General features: G+C 44.9%; 1 protein-coding gene across 1 annotated transcript; it reads right to left on the minus strand.

Moving 5' to 3' along the window:
- Positions 1-5013: 5013 nt before the first annotated feature.
- Positions 5014-6632, minus strand: PHLDA1 (pleckstrin homology like domain family A member 1). Its single transcript, XM_024212172.3, has 2 exons — positions 5988-6632; positions 5014-5426 (listed from the first exon to the last, which is right to left on the minus strand). The coding sequence occupies exon 1, from the start codon at positions 6465-6467 to the stop codon at positions 6021-6023; it is 447 nt and encodes a 148-aa protein (XP_024067940.2). The 5' UTR covers positions 6468-6632; the 3' UTR covers positions 5014-5426; positions 5988-6020.
- Positions 6633-16574: the final 9942 nt, after the last annotated feature.

Below are 16574 nucleotides of genomic sequence, written 5' to 3' on the forward strand. Positions count from 1 at the left end.
GGACTTCCCCAAAATAATTTCTATTTGAACCAGACCAGATCTTTTAGAAAAACAGCCAATCTTGCTTTAAAAATTGCTAGTGATGGAAAATCCACCATGAGCAACCCTTGGTAAATTGTTTTAATGGTTAATAATCCTGGCTGTTAACAATATGTCTAGCTTTGACTTCCAGCCATTGGCTCTTGTTATACCTTTGTCTGCTAGACTGAAGAGCCTAGCATCAAATATTTGTAGCCCAGGTAGATACTATGACAAGTCACCCCTTAACCTTCTCTTTGCCAAGCTAATAGATTGAGCTTCTTTTCAAAACTCTTCTTTTATTATGTATTCCTATTCCTCGTTGTTAAATATTTTTCTTTACATGTTTTTCAAGCTACAATTACAAGGTAATAACGGATATCACCCTTTAAAAGCTGCGAGCAACATTCTCAACCTTAGGAGCTAAACATTTAAGCAACTAAATCTACAGACACCTAATGAAAAGTGGCCTGATTTTTAGAAGTAGCTGCGCACCAGCGGCTCAGAGGGAGAAGCGAGCACTCGGCACCTCTGAAAATAAAGTTGTTTATGGATCAAAGTGCTTACACTTTAGGCACCTATAGTTGAAAATTTTGGCCTGAACAACTCTTGAAATACACATTAGAGCAGATATTTTTGGTAATTCACAAATAAAAGAGACTGGCAAATGTGTGTTATATATACTTACGAGAGAGCCAGAGAACAAATTGTGCGACTGAACTTAATATAGTTGGTATTGCTAAATATCAAAGGTCATGGTAACGCAGCTTAACTTCACTGAGGCAGCTCGACACACCTGAAGACTTATCATTCCACAGAGACTCCAAAAGCAACCGTGGCAGTTGCACATTCATTCCTTGTCACATATAAGGAACAAGTGCTGTTGTAAGAGGATACTCCTAATGTTTGAAGTGTCCTTTCCGGGCTACTTAAAGGTTACTTGAAATTCCATCAGAGGCTTTTAGATGCTGATAGAAGAGCAACAAGGCAAATCTCATGCTGCTCTTTAGACTCTTACCCAGCTTCTCTACCTCATACATAGAGATCACCACGCTCACTGATAAAGATTACAGTCTGAGGAGGCCTCTGTCCTGCAACTTGGTGAACTCCTGTGCCAGGCAGAGCCCCACTGAAATCAAAGAGCAGTCCACCCATGCACAAGCTACAAGACCTAACACCTTACAACTGTGCTGTATGTAGAAAAGTTACTGGATGACACTGTTAATTCAATCAGCCGTTCTTTTAGGAAAGCTCTATGTAAATAGTTGTTTTGAACTCATGTTGTCTTTCAAAAAAAAACCCCAAGCCTCTTCTAGAGCCTATTGAAGTCAATGAAAAGACTTTCATTAACTTTAGTGGGCTCTAGATCAGCCCCTTAAACCTTTGTAAGCTAAGAAGCTATAGCCCCAAAGGAGAGTTCCTTCAACATGGCACCAATTCATTTCAACAGATACCTCTTTATTTGAAATGGAATGCATTTTGAAAAATATGAAAAATAAGTCACATCTCTCAGAAATCATTTATGAGTCGTATTTACACACAGATTTGACAACAGCGATATTTCAGCTAACGACGGGATATGCTAGAAAACATTTGGTACATCACTGCAGCTAATGGTCAGAAGCCAGCAGTTACAGATCATGAACTTTAAAGAAGAGGAGCTACTTCAGGATGGAATGGAGATCATATTTGGTTGAACTTCTTGCTTCTGAATACAAAGCTATTAAGCTACAGAATGGTCACCACAGCTTGAATTTCCCTGCCGAATCCTGCCCCTCCTTACATGCAGGCACATTCAGTTTGCACCAATGTCTTCTACTAAGACATAAAAGGTTGACCTCTTTATTAACCAGCTTTCCACACTGCTGCTAGCTACACTGAGCACCTCTTTTTGTTTTACTGGCACTGTAGTTTGCTTTCTATTAAACTCATTTGAGTCCTACACCCATTCTATCCTTCTTCCATTAAAGGGAGGGGCTATCATGGTTACTTCACTCGTGAACCTCGAGTTGGATTATGCATGTTGTTCTGCCATGAATGGTGCAGGACCCACTGGACCTATTTGAGTAGTTACCACTGACATAGAACGTGTAGGTGACAATCAATATTTAACCAAGTAGAGTTAATGAAGACTGTTCAGTAGGAAAAGAACAAAATAAACATTTATCTTTACAAGTCCAGCTGAATTTTTGGTCTGTATTGCTACTATTCTCAAGAAGAGCATAGTAAATTTAGTACTTGAGAAAGTTGCCAGATTGAATGCCCCAGAGATTGAACTCTTATTGACACTGGGATGGCATGAGCAGCAGCATGTGCCAGGCTGTCCTCACACCACCTCAATCCTGAGCTGAGGGAGTGAATGCCCTCATCCCAGCCAACCACTGGACCTTCTACTTATACCACAAGCACAGATGCCAACTCAGAAGTGGATTTTGTGATGTGCTCACCTGTCACAGCAGCACCTGGGCTGACAGCAATGTTTTAAACAACCTAACGGGAAATAAGTAATGCATCTGGCAGTATCAACAAGCAACAGTTTGTTCATGATAAAGATTATTACATTTAAGATAGATGTTCAAATAATACAGAAAGAGCCTGTCTCAAACCAACATAAACCAAGACATGCAACGTGAAAGAGGACACTTTGATTTCAACTTGGAGGGAAAATGTATCAAAGTGTGAGCTAATGATGCCATCAAACTTGATTTTTAAAGGCTTGCCTTTCATCAGTTTGAGACAGAATCTTAATGTTATTTAAACCTTTTAAAAAATGCCCTTGTTTGTTTTTAAAAGCACAAGCACTCTGAGGGAAAATGATAAAATTAAATGATTTAGGGCCTGATCCAAAGCCCGCCAAAGTCAATGGAAGTCCTTCTAGCATCAGGAGGAGTCTGGACTTCAGTGGGCTTTGGATCAGGTTTGTGTAGGATAGGAATGACTTCATCTCCCAGGGAAATACATATCTTGGATCACAGAGAGACTTATTTTGAATAATTACATTTATTCTTTACCTGGTTAAATGCATGTTTTGATAGGTGAATTTTCTGTGCTATAGGTGTATATCTGAAAGGGTGGATTAGCTACCTGATAAACTGTAATTAATGGCTCTGAAAAAGAGGTCACATTTTTCCACAAATCAATATTTAGGCACTTTTTAAAAGGTAGATGTTTTACACAGTCAAGGGCAATGGTTTTCAAGGAGCCACTACAAATTACAGTCTATTTTGTAAGTCTCCCTTCCAGCACAATCATCTACGATTTGGCAGAATGAGAATGGCAAATGTAGTGAGATGTGAAAACTAGCTGCTGTACTTGCAGGGTATCTTTTCATCTCCTTCCTTCCTGTGTCCTAGACTGAGGGGATCCAGTCCTGCAAGGTGCTGAACATTCGCAGTTTCAATTAGCCTCAAAGGAATGACTTTCTTAGGGCAATTGTAACCTGCCATTCCAATCCAGTCAATATATATCCCCACAAAGGGCCTGAACTCCAATAGCCCCCTGGGAATGTTCACATGAGGGTTTGCTGGACTGGGCCTTAATTCTGTTAACACTTGCTTAACTTTATTCACATGTGTAGTCCCAATGACATTAATGGGGCTACTTACATGTTTGCAGGATAGGGGCTAAATAATGTTCCATCACCTTGGAAGGGGCTCAGTACCCTGAATGCCCTGTAAGATAAAGGGGAGCAGAATGAACTCAGCACCTTGCAGGACTGGACCTCAGTGTGAGACGGGGGTAAATTAAAAGATACCCTTCAAATGCAGTGCTTGGTTTAAGATCTCTCTGTGTCATTTTCATGTTTTCTTTTATCCAGTCATTTTTTTTAAGGTAAAGCTACAAATCAGAAGTTCTAAACATATTACTTTAAGTCTCTGTTTACATTTGTATAGCTTATAAACAGGCAGAGCAGTTTCCCTACTGAGTTGGTAAAAAGAAACAGTTCCATGGCTGAGGCTCTGTTCCTTGACTTAGCGATAACAGGCCGTATCGTACTATCAGATTTTTAAGGACAACTCACTATTTATTTCAAAGCAGAGAGCTTTAACTACAGCAGTGCAAAATGGGAAATGATCCACCACATTAAGGGCCCAATCCAGTAAAGCACATGATCACGGGCATAACTTGCTTTTCTGGATCAGGGACTAGTCACCCCATATGCTGAAATCAACAGCAAAACTCTCATTGATTTCAACAGGAGAAGGAAGACACATATGCCTAGTACTTTGTTCTCTAACTTCATGGGGTTCATTAACATAATGCAGACAAGATCCCAACACATCTCTCAACATCTGGCAATATTACACACCAAAATAAACTTGTTTATCTCAGCAATATAGCATTTTTCAGTTTAGGAAAATTATGACTGAAATGACTCATTTAAATACTTTAAGACATTTACAAGATGGGCTTTAAAATCTGTCAGAAAAAGGTCAGGAACATGGCCCTTTCATAAACCTTCTGTACCAAGAGAGCCCTGAACTCAAATGTACAGAAGTTTTAATAAATAGTTCTCAGCTCTTACAACCATTTTCATAACACAAAATAAGCGAGCACATAAAATTGATATAAGTTTAACGTGACATTCTCATATCACAAATCAAATTGGTCAGAGCTCCCTCTTCAACTGCTGTATATGATAAATGAAACAAAAGGTATTTTATCTAATAATAATGAATCAGATCATTTTTTCTGTGTAACTGAGTTGTGTATAAAATGTAATACCCTTCCCCCATATTTATGTTTAAAAAATAATAATAACCTTGGCATCAGGTTCCAACCCTTGGAGAGAAGCAATTTCTTGTGCATTAAGATCTTTATCCGAATTCTAAACCATGCATTATACTTTCCACATTAATATAACAACAGTTTCTAAAAGAATATTTTGGGTAGAAATGAAAACTATTGTATTCCATGTGGAAAATCACCCAAAATTCATGGCCATATAAATCATTCACTTCTCCCACAACCTCCCTCTCTCTCTCCAAAGAGAGCTAAGGTGTGCTTTGAATTTGTATTTGGAATTTGATTTCTGGATAATGGCCTACATTCAGAAAGGTCTTGCAAACTAGCCTTTTACAAAATCCCTAATAAATAACCATAAAATAAAATACTTTAAAATAAATGTACAGTACATCATGTGTCCTAGACGCCCCATCATGCCAGATGATCCTTTCCAAGGTTCATAAATAGTACTCAGAGTCCATATGACTTGAAATGTTTTCCCCGCACCAAGGAAGGGATTGTGCAGAAAACTCGCTGGGTTTTCAGGTTGTTGAACTGATGCTCTCCAGTCTCCCTGCTCCGTGGCTCTCCTCGGTTTGCCAAGTTTGTCGAGCCACTGAAATATGTTCACAACAGAAAGATGCTGCTCAGTCTCACTTCCTGAAGTGCCGCTTCGATTCAACCTGTGATACAACAATACAGAAGGAAGGGAATCGGAATGAGCTGACAAAGGGTGTGTGCACAGATAGCCAACCTGCCTGTGCCTGGAACAAGTTCTCTGAATGACAAATGGTAGGTGCACCGTCCTGCAACAGTGAACCAGGCACAAACGGAAGGGCAGGAGATGGAAGATCATATGGGCTTCTGGAGCTTATAAGGACAGGCCAGGGCTCGGAAACCACACACCCCCGGCGCAAAAGGCAGCGCTAAGTCAGCCGCACTCCCCGGCTGTCTCTGAAACTCCTCGAAGGTGCTGGGGGAGAACGGAAGGGCTGGGAGCAGAGGAAACGCTTTCTCTCCTCCCTCTCCCCCAGGCAGACGGAGTCCCAGGCCGGTAAATTGGCTATGGTTTGGTTTGTAAAGGCTCCCAGTGCCTTGAGAGCGCTTGGGAGCCCACCTGCTTCGACCTAGGGAGGGATCCGGGGGGTCCTGGTTTGGCTCTGGCGCCCCGCAGATCCCACGCTCCCCGGCGCCCTGAGGCTAGTAGGGGAGGGGGCAGGATTCCTAGGAGCCCGGGGAGGTACCTGGGCTGTGCCGCGGCCGGTCCCTCGGGCGCCCTACGCGGAGTTGGAGGCGCTGCGGAGGCGCTGGCCCGGGTGCTGCTGGACCAGGTGCTGCTGCTTCTGGCGGGTGGACTTGACGGCCAGGATGGCCTGGCGGTTCTTGTACTGCACCAGCTGCAGCGTGATCTCGGCGTTCCAGCCCTGCTCCTGCGGGCCCCGAAAATCGATCTCCTTCCCCTCGGCCATGACCACGGTGAAATACACGTACTTGCCCTTCCGCTCCACGCAGTCCACCGTCTTCATGTGGGAGAAGTGCAGCTCCTTGATCTTGGCGGCCGGCGGCTCGGCGGCCGGGGGACCCGGCTGCGGCTGCTTGGGGGGCACGAGGAGCAGCCCTTCCTCGGTCAGGATGCAGCGCTTCTTCTTCCACAGCTGCAGCAGCCCGTCGCTCCGCTTCTCCAGCACGCCCTCCTTCAGCGCCTTGCAGCCACTCTCCAGCATCCTCCTGGCATGGGGCGGCTTGCGCCTGCTGGCCGCGGAGCCTCCTCCCGGCGGGGCAGGCAGCAGCCGGTCCCGTTCCTCCTCGCGCCCGAAGCGGATGGCGGCGAGCGACCAGGCGCCGGCGAAGCCGGGACGATCCTGACCCTACCGAGGTGTCTGGGGCGGCGAGCGGCCGTGCGGAGCCGGCGCCCGGCTCTGGGCGCTCAGTCTGGCTGCTCCGCCTCGCAGCGCGCTTCGCCCAGCCCAGAGTGACACCCGGCGGAGGGGAAGCCCGGCTCCGGCAAACGCCGCGTTCCTTTCTCACGCCCCCGCTTCCCTGGGTTCCCTTCCAAATATGGGGCTGCCTCGCGGCGCGCTTCCTGGCAGGCGCCTCCCTTCGGTGTCACTCTGGTGGGGTTGTCCCTTGTTCTGACTAGGATGGGTCAAGCGCCCTGGGAAATCGGCTCCCACTTCGCCTTCATCAGCTCCCCGGCAGTCCGGGTGATGGTTAAATCCGATCAGTGCTATTTTCTCTTCTGGTTACAGTTTGCTACCGACTAAACCGTTTCATTTATTATTGCTGTAGCGTCATCACAGCGCCTGACCCTCCCCAGGAAAAAAACTGAGACCAAAGGATGAAAAGCTTTCTATGAAAGCTAGGTGTCCTTAGTAATTATTTATTATTATTATTAAGAGGCAGCTCTCAGACCATTTACAGACATAGGTGCTGGAACTGGGGCTGCGGCTTGAAGTGGTTTCCATCATACACAAGGTTTACAGTTTGGTTCAATGGCTCTCAGCTCCGCCGCCCCCCCTACAAATTGTCCAGCTCGCCTAGTTACAATATGAGGGCCCACTCCTGCAAAGCCCTACTACTCACTAAGGCTAATGGACATTATTAAAGTATGTTCCAGATCACAAGCCTTTTGTGCCTGGGTCTAATTCACCTTAGAAACCTGATAAGAAACAAATGTGAAATATGGCCAGCAGCATTTACAAGGGTGTTAATGAACATACACAACAACAAGGCCAAAAACTCCAGTCTGGACCCAGCCTAAGTGGAAATGGGGAGAAAGGAAAAAACTAGATCAACAAGTGGCTAAGGGCTGGTCTACACTTAAAAATTAGATTTGACCTAGCTGGATTGCTCAGGGCTGTGAAAAATTTCATGCCTTGAGCACTGCTGTTAGGTCGACCTACTCCTGGGTGTAGATATACATGGCTAGGTCAATGGAAGAATTCTTCTGTTGACCTAGCTACCACCTCTCAGACAGGTGGATTAACTACGGCACCAGAAAAACCCCATCATATCAACAGGGGAAGCATCTCCACCCCCGTACCCTGGAGCTGTGCTACTGTAGCAGTTGTAGTGTAGACAGCCACTGTAGGTTACTTGGACCTATAGTAAAATAACAAGATTAGAAACAGCTGAAAATCCAAGTATTTACTTTCAAAGAGGAACAATATGTATATGTGCCTAGACTGATAAAGTGAAATTAGACACTACTTTGTGGAACAAAACTCCTTTACAGCTTTTTGAAATAATGTTTGAGAAGAACAAGGTATAATATGGTGAACTACACTGGATGCCTCAACAGTTTTGACCTACTCAAACTGCTGTAATTGTTGTGATGGTTCTCGGGGCACCATATTACACCTTGCCTCCAGCGTGAAAGAGTCTGTCTTGCTTATCCCTGGCTCCACGTCAGCTTCCTAACACAACCAGCCTTTCAGACACTCAAGCACTCTCATCTTGCCAATTGCCAGCCCTAACTTCACCTTGCAGGTTAACAAGAGGTGCACACCAGTCCCCTTTGAATTGTATCCCTATGATCTCCAGCCCTTGATACTGGCTATTCACAGAAATTCCAGATCCTTCATACCCCAAGGTGCAGGGAACCCCCGTTTACAAATTTTACCTTAAACCGTCACTCTTGGAAACCACACAGCACTTCTGAGCCCTTATAATAAAACAAAAGTTGATTTAAGTGAAAATAAAAATTTAACTAGAAAAAGAAAAAAAGTGTTAAAAGCAAGGGGTTACAACATAAAAAACAAACTGCATACCTTGTAGACTTATCAATATATGAAGTAAGTTTTCCCTGCAAATTTCAGGCTGCTGTAGAGCTGGCTGGTTTCACAAGACTCAGGATCCAAACATTCATGAAAGCCCCCCTGCCCCTCAGGGGACTTCCTCAGTGAATGGATCCAAAATGCTTCTCCCCCTTGTGTGTTATCCTGAAAACAGCCTTTTGTTTTTATTCAGAGAGGGCAAACCTCTCTCTGTTGTAATGTTCCTTTTCCACCTCAAAGTGGTTTCAATTGTTTGTAGTTATCTCTGATGGTTTCCTGTTGGTAGGCTTGGGAGGGAGCAAGGCCAAACAACTGAGGGTATGACTACACTTGCAGATGTAGAGCACTTTGAGTTAAACCAGCCTTCATAGAGCGCAATAGGGAAAGTGCTGCAATCGGTCCACACTGACAGCTGCAAGTGCACTGGCGTGGCCACATGAGCAGCTCTTGCAATGGCCAGAGGGAGCAGTGCATTGTGGTAGCCATCCCAGCATGCAAGTGGCTGCAACGTGCTTTTCAAATGAGGGGGGTGGGGTGAAGTGTGACAGGGAGTGTGTTGTGTGTATGTGGGGGGAGAGAGAGGGGGGGCGGGGACATGTCAGCCTGCTGTTCTGTAAAGTCAGACAGCAACAGACCCCCCCCCCCCCGCCTCTCTCACACACACAGCATTCTACAGTAATGGTTGCTTTGTCTCGGAGCAGATAAGCAGCCGGCTGTCAGAAATGGAGCTTTCAAAGGGCATATCAGCATGCCTGCAGTGATTCCAAAACAATGACAAAAGTGGCCACTTGACTTAAGGGGATTATGGGACGTTTCCAGAGGCTGATCAGAGCTCAGTAATGCAACACCTCGTTCACACTGACACCCGGGCATTTCAGCCAATGTGCACCAAGTGTTAATCTTCTCACCGAGGTGGAGTACCAGAAGTGCTCTAGCCCTGGAGTCAGAGCGCTCTACGTGATTGCCAGTGTGGACGGGCAGTGAGCTAGGATGCCCGGGGCTGCTTTAATGAGCTCTAACTTGCAAGTGTAGCCAAGCCCTGAGCTTTGCATTACCTCCCCAGCTAAACAGGGTGGAGTGACAACTCCCCCTGCATGAATGGGTCATCCCTGAGGGCTTGTCTACACTACCAAGTTTTGTTGACAAAACTTATGTCGACACCCAAAAGTTGACAAATCAAAAATCGCCAAAGCGTATTCACACTTGCTCTCTCTGTCAATAGGTTATGTCTACATGGGGGACACCATTATCGACAGGGTGAGCAATGCACCATGGGTATGTATCCCACAGTACAGTGTTGTGAGAAGGAAGAGCTGATCGCTGCGCATCTTGGGATTCTCTCCGAGTTCTCCCACAGCCCCCTCAGCTGCTGAGAGCAGCATCATGAGCAGCTCTGTGAGCTCTCCATGTTGAGGAATGGCAAAGCAGCACAGCAGTCTGTCCCCCTCCCCGTGCAGCAGCAGCCTGCCTGTTGCTATGTTCCTAGCGCAGGGCAGAACAGGAGCATTCCAAGGATTTGCTCTTTATTTGTTCCCCAAGCGGAGCAGCACACAGATACTTCCAGGAGATTTGAAAGGGGAGGGGTGCATGCTCACAGGGCAGCGGAGATCAAAACACTGAGCAGAGCAATCAGGGCAGGCATTGTGAGATACTGGCAGAAGCCAGTTCTGTCGACAGAACAATCAGCAGTGTCTACACTGGCTCTTTGTCGACAATAATGGGAGGGGAAAAGACAAAGTCTCTCGTAAGGGTGGAAGTTTTTTGTTGCCAAAACTGGGCATTTTTCATGACAGAAGTCCCCATTGTAGTATGTACGCTCTTGCTGTTTTGTCACCAAAAGGCAGTTTTTGGGGACAAAACTTGACAGTGTAGACAAGCCCTCAGACAGTACCCCAGTGACTAATTTTTATTCTAGTCAATAAAGAATGCTTTCAATATAAATACATTATTCCTTAAATATTGCCCATACATCTCACAGTGCTTCTGAGTCTTGACAAGTTACAAGCTTTCTGTAGACACGTGTTACTCTTTATGGACAAATATCCTGTAAGATGTGTTTGGTGTAGTAAGTTTGTAGCATCTAAAGCAAGAGCTGTTTGCAAGAAATAGGGGCCAAGGGGCCTCTGTCTCACAAATGGAGCCAAAGCTCTACTTGCTCTACTTTAGTTCTATAAATTTAGGGTGACCAGATGTCCCGATTTTATAGGGACAGTCCCGATTTTTGAGTCTCTCTCTTATAGAGGCTCCTATTACCCCCCCACCCCCTGTCCAGATTTTTCCCATTTGCTGTCTGGTCACCCTAAATAAATTCCATGCAAGGTTTGTAAACATTCCTAGTTTGCTAAAAGCTCTTTGGATATCTCTGATGTTCAGATGCCTCCTAGTGCCAAACGTTAATACTGCAAGATGGAAGGATTCTGAACCTGATCCTTGAAAATATAAATGACAGGTCCTCTCATCCTTCTGGTATTTTCCCCTATTGTTCGCTTGCCGATAGGGGTTGCTGATAGAAGAGTGCAGTTGTACAGACATTGCACCTGTGTGCACATTATAAGGCTCCTAATTTTGAAAGCCAAAGACTGATGTGCCTGAAAACCTGTAGAATGTATTTATTGTGTGAAGCTGGAGGGAAATTTGGCAATGGTTTTGGGAACTACGGAGAATGGGCTCAAAAAGAGCACAGAAAAAGCAAAGTTACTATCTGCAATGTTCCCCGTCCCCCTACTGGTTTTGTATTTCCTCACACGATTTGTTCTGATGAAGCTTGGTGCTCTTAACTACTTTCTTTGGTAGAAAGGGGATGGTGGTAGAACTTATTAATTGATAACGAGTTTTGAGTTTCATGATAGGCTCTTACTGGAAGGGCTTCGTTTCTTCAAACGTTCATAAATATCTGTTTGGGGGTATCATTGATGTGGCTTGCATGACACCGTCAGAATCTGCACAATCTGAGATTCCATAGAAGGAAAGAAAAAAAAGTAAGTTTCCAGCTCTTTTGGCTGCAGACATAACCCTCCAATTGTATAGTGAGTACAAACTGATGTCATGTTTGCCTGAGTCTCCAGGGAGCCTGAAACACCAAGTCAGATGTGAGAACTCCCATGTCAGCCATAAACTGCATTGGGGCATGAACCCATAACAGTCAGCAATAACACTTTCAATAATCAACATTAAACTATTCCACTACTGATCAATTAAGCAGATGTAATGGAAAAAAGATTGAGAGTGAAGTCTGCAAGAGGTAGGTACAGGGAGTTGTTGGAGGAGGCGGGGGGTGGGGGTGGGGGTGGGGGTGGGGAGAGAAACAGCAAAGAAAGATGGGGAAGGAAGAGAAACAAAGAGCAAAAGTAGCAGTGGCATAACAGGGCGCAGCTTTTCTCACAGAGCAGGACAATAAGGTACTAAATAAAAATAGTTACCTCTTGAATTCTGGTCTCCTCTGGGTCTTTGTACAAACCTCCCATTGATATCAGTCAGGAATCCACTGTGGACTGAGGAGTAAGAATTCCTGTATTTATAGCCCAGGCCACAAACCATAATCAAATCTGGTCCTCTCTTCTGATTGAGTTTGAACCTCCTGAGCCATAGACGTGCATCTCATAAAACAAAATACAATATAGAAGACTATCCATAGATTTCAACCATAGCCCCTAACCACAGTCAACCCATGTGACAGTCCACATTGTCCCAAAAAGGGTTAAACTAGAAGCCCAGAGTGCCCATATCCTAGGTGAAACTCCGGAGGAGCGTGTGTAAGCAACTGAGGGGGCCTGGGAGCCCTTAAACACTGGTTTTGGGGTCTATGGAGGCTAGATGGCAGTGTCCAATGTCCCAAGGAAGGGCATCAAACAAGAGGCCTGAGTCAGAGTATGCCTTCAATTCTAAGAATTAGAAACAGCAACTAGACTCTGCCCGGACCCAGTTGGCTTGGAAGCAGGCGGTACCCAGAAATTAGGTCCACTCACAACAGACTGGTGAACACTGGGGTCCTGGGATAATTTGCAATAACCCCTTCCACAACAGTGTGATAAAAAGATTGGTGTGGGATGTATAATATTCAGAAGGATAAACTGGCCAGGGCTAAAGCAGAGGGGGGTAGGTGGGGGAAAAAAGTTCTAAAATTGAAATCCCTTCACAAAGAATATCCTGCTGGCAGCACCCTCCTGTTTATATTCAGGTGGCTCCAGCTTAAGCACCTCTGGTGCTGATCTCAGCAGTGGCAGTATGGCACAAGGAAAGGGGAAGTCTCTCAGGTAACCAGGTGCACAACCATTTGGGGTTTGTCCACAAAAGACATTTTTATCTCAATTTTACTTAGATCTTTCTAGATTAAATCCAGCTCCTTGAATTCCACTTGAAAATGCCACAGAAGCCAATGCATCTCCAGCTGAGTGAAACAGCTACTAGGAAACTGTGACAGGGGTCATACAGAGATTGGCCTGGGTGGGAGAAAACCATGACCTGGGGGATTAGATTCTTTCATATGCCAAGCTTTGCTCAGCACAGGAGGTGGTGGGAATTTCTGGGAGTTGGTTCTGACTCCAGCTCGCTGACTTTTATGGCCTGCCCAGGCCATGATGAAACTTAAAAGCTGCTACTAGGGTTCTACCACTGGCTTTGAGGCCTCAATGGACCCTTCCTCTTCAGAGCTCTCACACCCTAAATCCTGGTCAATGTATGTGCAATTTACGTCTGGTCTACTCTTAAAATTTAGATTGACATATTCACACCACAGAGCAACGTAGTTATGACGACCCAGTACTTGCTGTAGAGATGGGAAGGTACAAGGAAGAAAGTTTCCATTGACCTAGCTACTGATGTTTGAGGTGGTGGATTACCTACAGCAACGGAATAACTCCTTCCATTGTCAAAGAGTCTACATTACAGCACTCCAGTAGCATAGCTACAGCAGTGCTGCTATTGCACAGATAGGGTGCATGGCCTAAAGCTCCGTAATGGGTCCTTAAGCCAGTGAAGAAATGCCACACCTTCCTCCCCACACCCAGGATTGGGGTAGAGGAGGGGGCTGTGGCACAGATGCACCTCTAAGGAGTTCTCTGACAGAGTAATTCTCTGCTGGGCATTTGCAGCTGGGTCTTTTTGCACCACCTGAGTGGTACAAAGGGGTCATAACCCAGGTTGTGAATCTGGATTGTAAGTCTCAGGGCAAGTGAGAAGGAAAGCATCAGAAAGAATGTAAGGGTAGGTCTACAGAGGAGCAGGTTTAATTTCTGCATAGTTTATAGTGAGTTTTCACAAAACAATTCTAGAATGTTCAACATAAAGGCAATTCCTAGGTTAAAAAAAAGGGAGGTTTCAATATCCATTACTTAGCTGGGAAAATACCTTGAGAACGTCGTAGTTCTTAAAGAATCAAGTCAGCTATGTTTAAAGTCATGTAAAAGGAAGTACAGATACACAAAGTTTAGGTAATGTAGGCAACTTTAACATTCCCTCCTCCATCTCCAGTTATTCCAGAAAGCAAGAGAGAATCCCTTAACATACATTTAGGCCAAGTATGCACTACAAACTTTGGTCGACACAAGTTACATTGGCATACAGCCACTGAAGTTGGTATATCACTCGTGTGTATGCATATGTGGCTATTTGTGTCAGCGCCATGCGTACTCAGCAGGAGAGCTTGTGTTGATACAGAGTGTTGCATCACAGGTAGGTATCCCAATGTGCCATGCATCAGTCGGGTGCAATGCCATTTGGGACATTTTCTCAATGTGTTGTGGAATAGTAATGAGTCACTCAAGGATCTCTGGGAACTAGGGGTCAAGTTTCCAGCATGCAGCTTTCTCCATCCCATAATGCCATCCATATCCCATTATTTTTGCACTTTAAAAAATAAAAATCCCACAAGTTTGGGATGCCAAACAGGGGCTGCAAAACTTTTGTATGTGAAAGGCCACATTACTGGATCTGTGTGTTGAGCTTGCCCTAGCCCACCAGTGCAAGGACACCAGAATAAGAGCTGAATTGACAGCAGAGAAGCAAGTGGCACTCACACTCTGGAAGCTTGGAACATTGGACTGTCAATGGTAAGTGGGAAATCATTTCTGAGTTAGAAAATCCACAGTAGAGGGCAACGTCTGGGCCAATTCGGTGCAATGGAATGCTTTGTCATAACAAATCTTCCATACAATCTAGGGTAGCAGTGGGATGGGAGGGAAGGCGTACTTCAAGTGGCCCATCCAGGACAACAGGAGGGCATCACCCTTGGAATCTTGATGTTGTGCTACTCTGGAACAATATATGTTGAACTTCTTGTTCATTTGAGAGGCAAACTGGTTGAGAGATGGTGCTCCCCACTGAGTAAGAGGTTGTTCAGCACTGAATTATGTAATTTCCACTCATGATTGGTGGCAAAATGCCTAGCAAGGCTGTCTGCTAGTGTATTCTGGGCCACTGGAAGGTATATTGCAGAAATTGTGATGTGGTTCCAGATATACTAGTTCCATAATTTGACTGCCTCTATGCATAATGGGAGGGATTTTGCCCCTCTTTGTTTATATAGAAGATGGTCATCGTGTTGTCTGACATTATCCAGACATGTCGGGATCATACGGGTTGGAGGAATACATTGCAGGCATGTCGGACTGCTCTTAGTTTCAAGAGAATGATATGCATCCAGGCCTCCTGAAGCATCCGCGTACCTTGTGCTGTGTGACCACCTATGGGGGTTCCCCAACTATGAGGAATGTGTCCATGATTAGTGTCGTGTGATGTCAGGTCTGGGAGGTAAGAAAAATACTCCACTACACATGTTTTGGGTTTGTCCCCCAGATGAGGGATGCCCTGACATTGATGGCAATTGTGACTACACTGTTCATGCTGTGTCTATCTGGCATATATATCAACCAGAGCCAGGCCTCCAGACAACGGTGATGGAGCCTAGTATGCACATTACATAAATACAGGAGGCAATGTGGCCTAGCAAAGAGACCTGGATTGTTGTTCAGGGTGTGAAAGGGACTTGGTTTATCAGACTGCATGCCATGAGCAATCTGTCTGCAGAAATGTAGGCCCTTGCTGTGGTCAAGTCCAGGGTTGAAGTATTCCTTCTACCACACAGGTCTTAAACTGCTGCATTTCCTGTTAGCTGTCTCCATATTTGTCAATGGGTGAGTCTATTCCTCTTAGGCCTGGTCCACACTAACCCCCCACTTCGAACTAAGGTATGCAAATTCAGCTACGTTAATAACGTAGCTGAATTCGAAGTACCTTAGTTCGAACTTACCGCGGGTCCAGACGCTGCAGGCAAGCTCCCCCGTCGATGCCGCGTACTCCTCTCGCTGAGCTGGAGTACCGGTGTCGACGACAAGCACTTCCGGGATCGATTTATCGCGTCTAGACAAGATGCGATAAATCGATCCCAGAAGATCGATCGCTTACATCCGGACCAGGAAGTATAGACGTACCCTTATACACAGATATTGTTCCCAAACTGAACTAGTAGTTTGCACTCAGAAGGCCTGAATCTCATCTTCCCAGATTCATAGTTTGAAGATAGCAATACAGCTTCCCACTTTGGAGAACTGTCTATATTGACTCATGAAAAGGGTTACTATTTACTCTATCCAGGTGGTATTTAGGGGAATCTATACGGTTTTAGGTCTACACAGCAATTTAAAATATAAGCCAGAGTTCATTTGATCAAGTGGTTACCTCTGAAGTTCACTAAGGCATTATGAAAAGAGTTTTGTACATCTTTATTCCATGGTTCCAGACTTGCCTATAAATACAGAACTGCAGCAGAAATTGAATTTGTTTTCCCAAATGACATATGCTGACTGTAGTCAAAGAAATATGTAGCTCAAATTCACACGTGGCAACATGACCTTATTATTCCCATTATACTGACAATGAAGAGCCTGGATAAAACTGTCCAGGAAGGAGAATAGTGCAGTTGAGCTGATGTTGTATGTCACTGAGTGTTAAACAGTTTGCTTATAAAAAGTTTCCAAAAACGACTGTCTAGTTAAAAAAAAATCAGCTGCAGCATGCAAGATGTTAACAGTTTACACAGCATAATAAAAGAAGACTAAC

The sequence above is a fragment of the Terrapene carolina genome, unplaced genomic scaffold (assembly GCF_002925995.2).
Source record: "Terrapene carolina triunguis isolate 2854851 unplaced genomic scaffold, T_m_triunguis-2.0 Scaffold68, whole genome shotgun sequence".
Classification (NCBI taxonomy): domain Eukaryota; kingdom Metazoa; phylum Chordata; order Testudines; family Emydidae; genus Terrapene; species Terrapene triunguis.

Bases quoted from the DNA above. Each gene is read 5' to 3' on its own strand.
- PHLDA1 (XM_024212172.3), bottom strand. From the start codon at position 6,467: ATGCTGGAGAGTGGCTGCAAGGCGCTGAAGGAGGGCGTGCTGGAGAAG.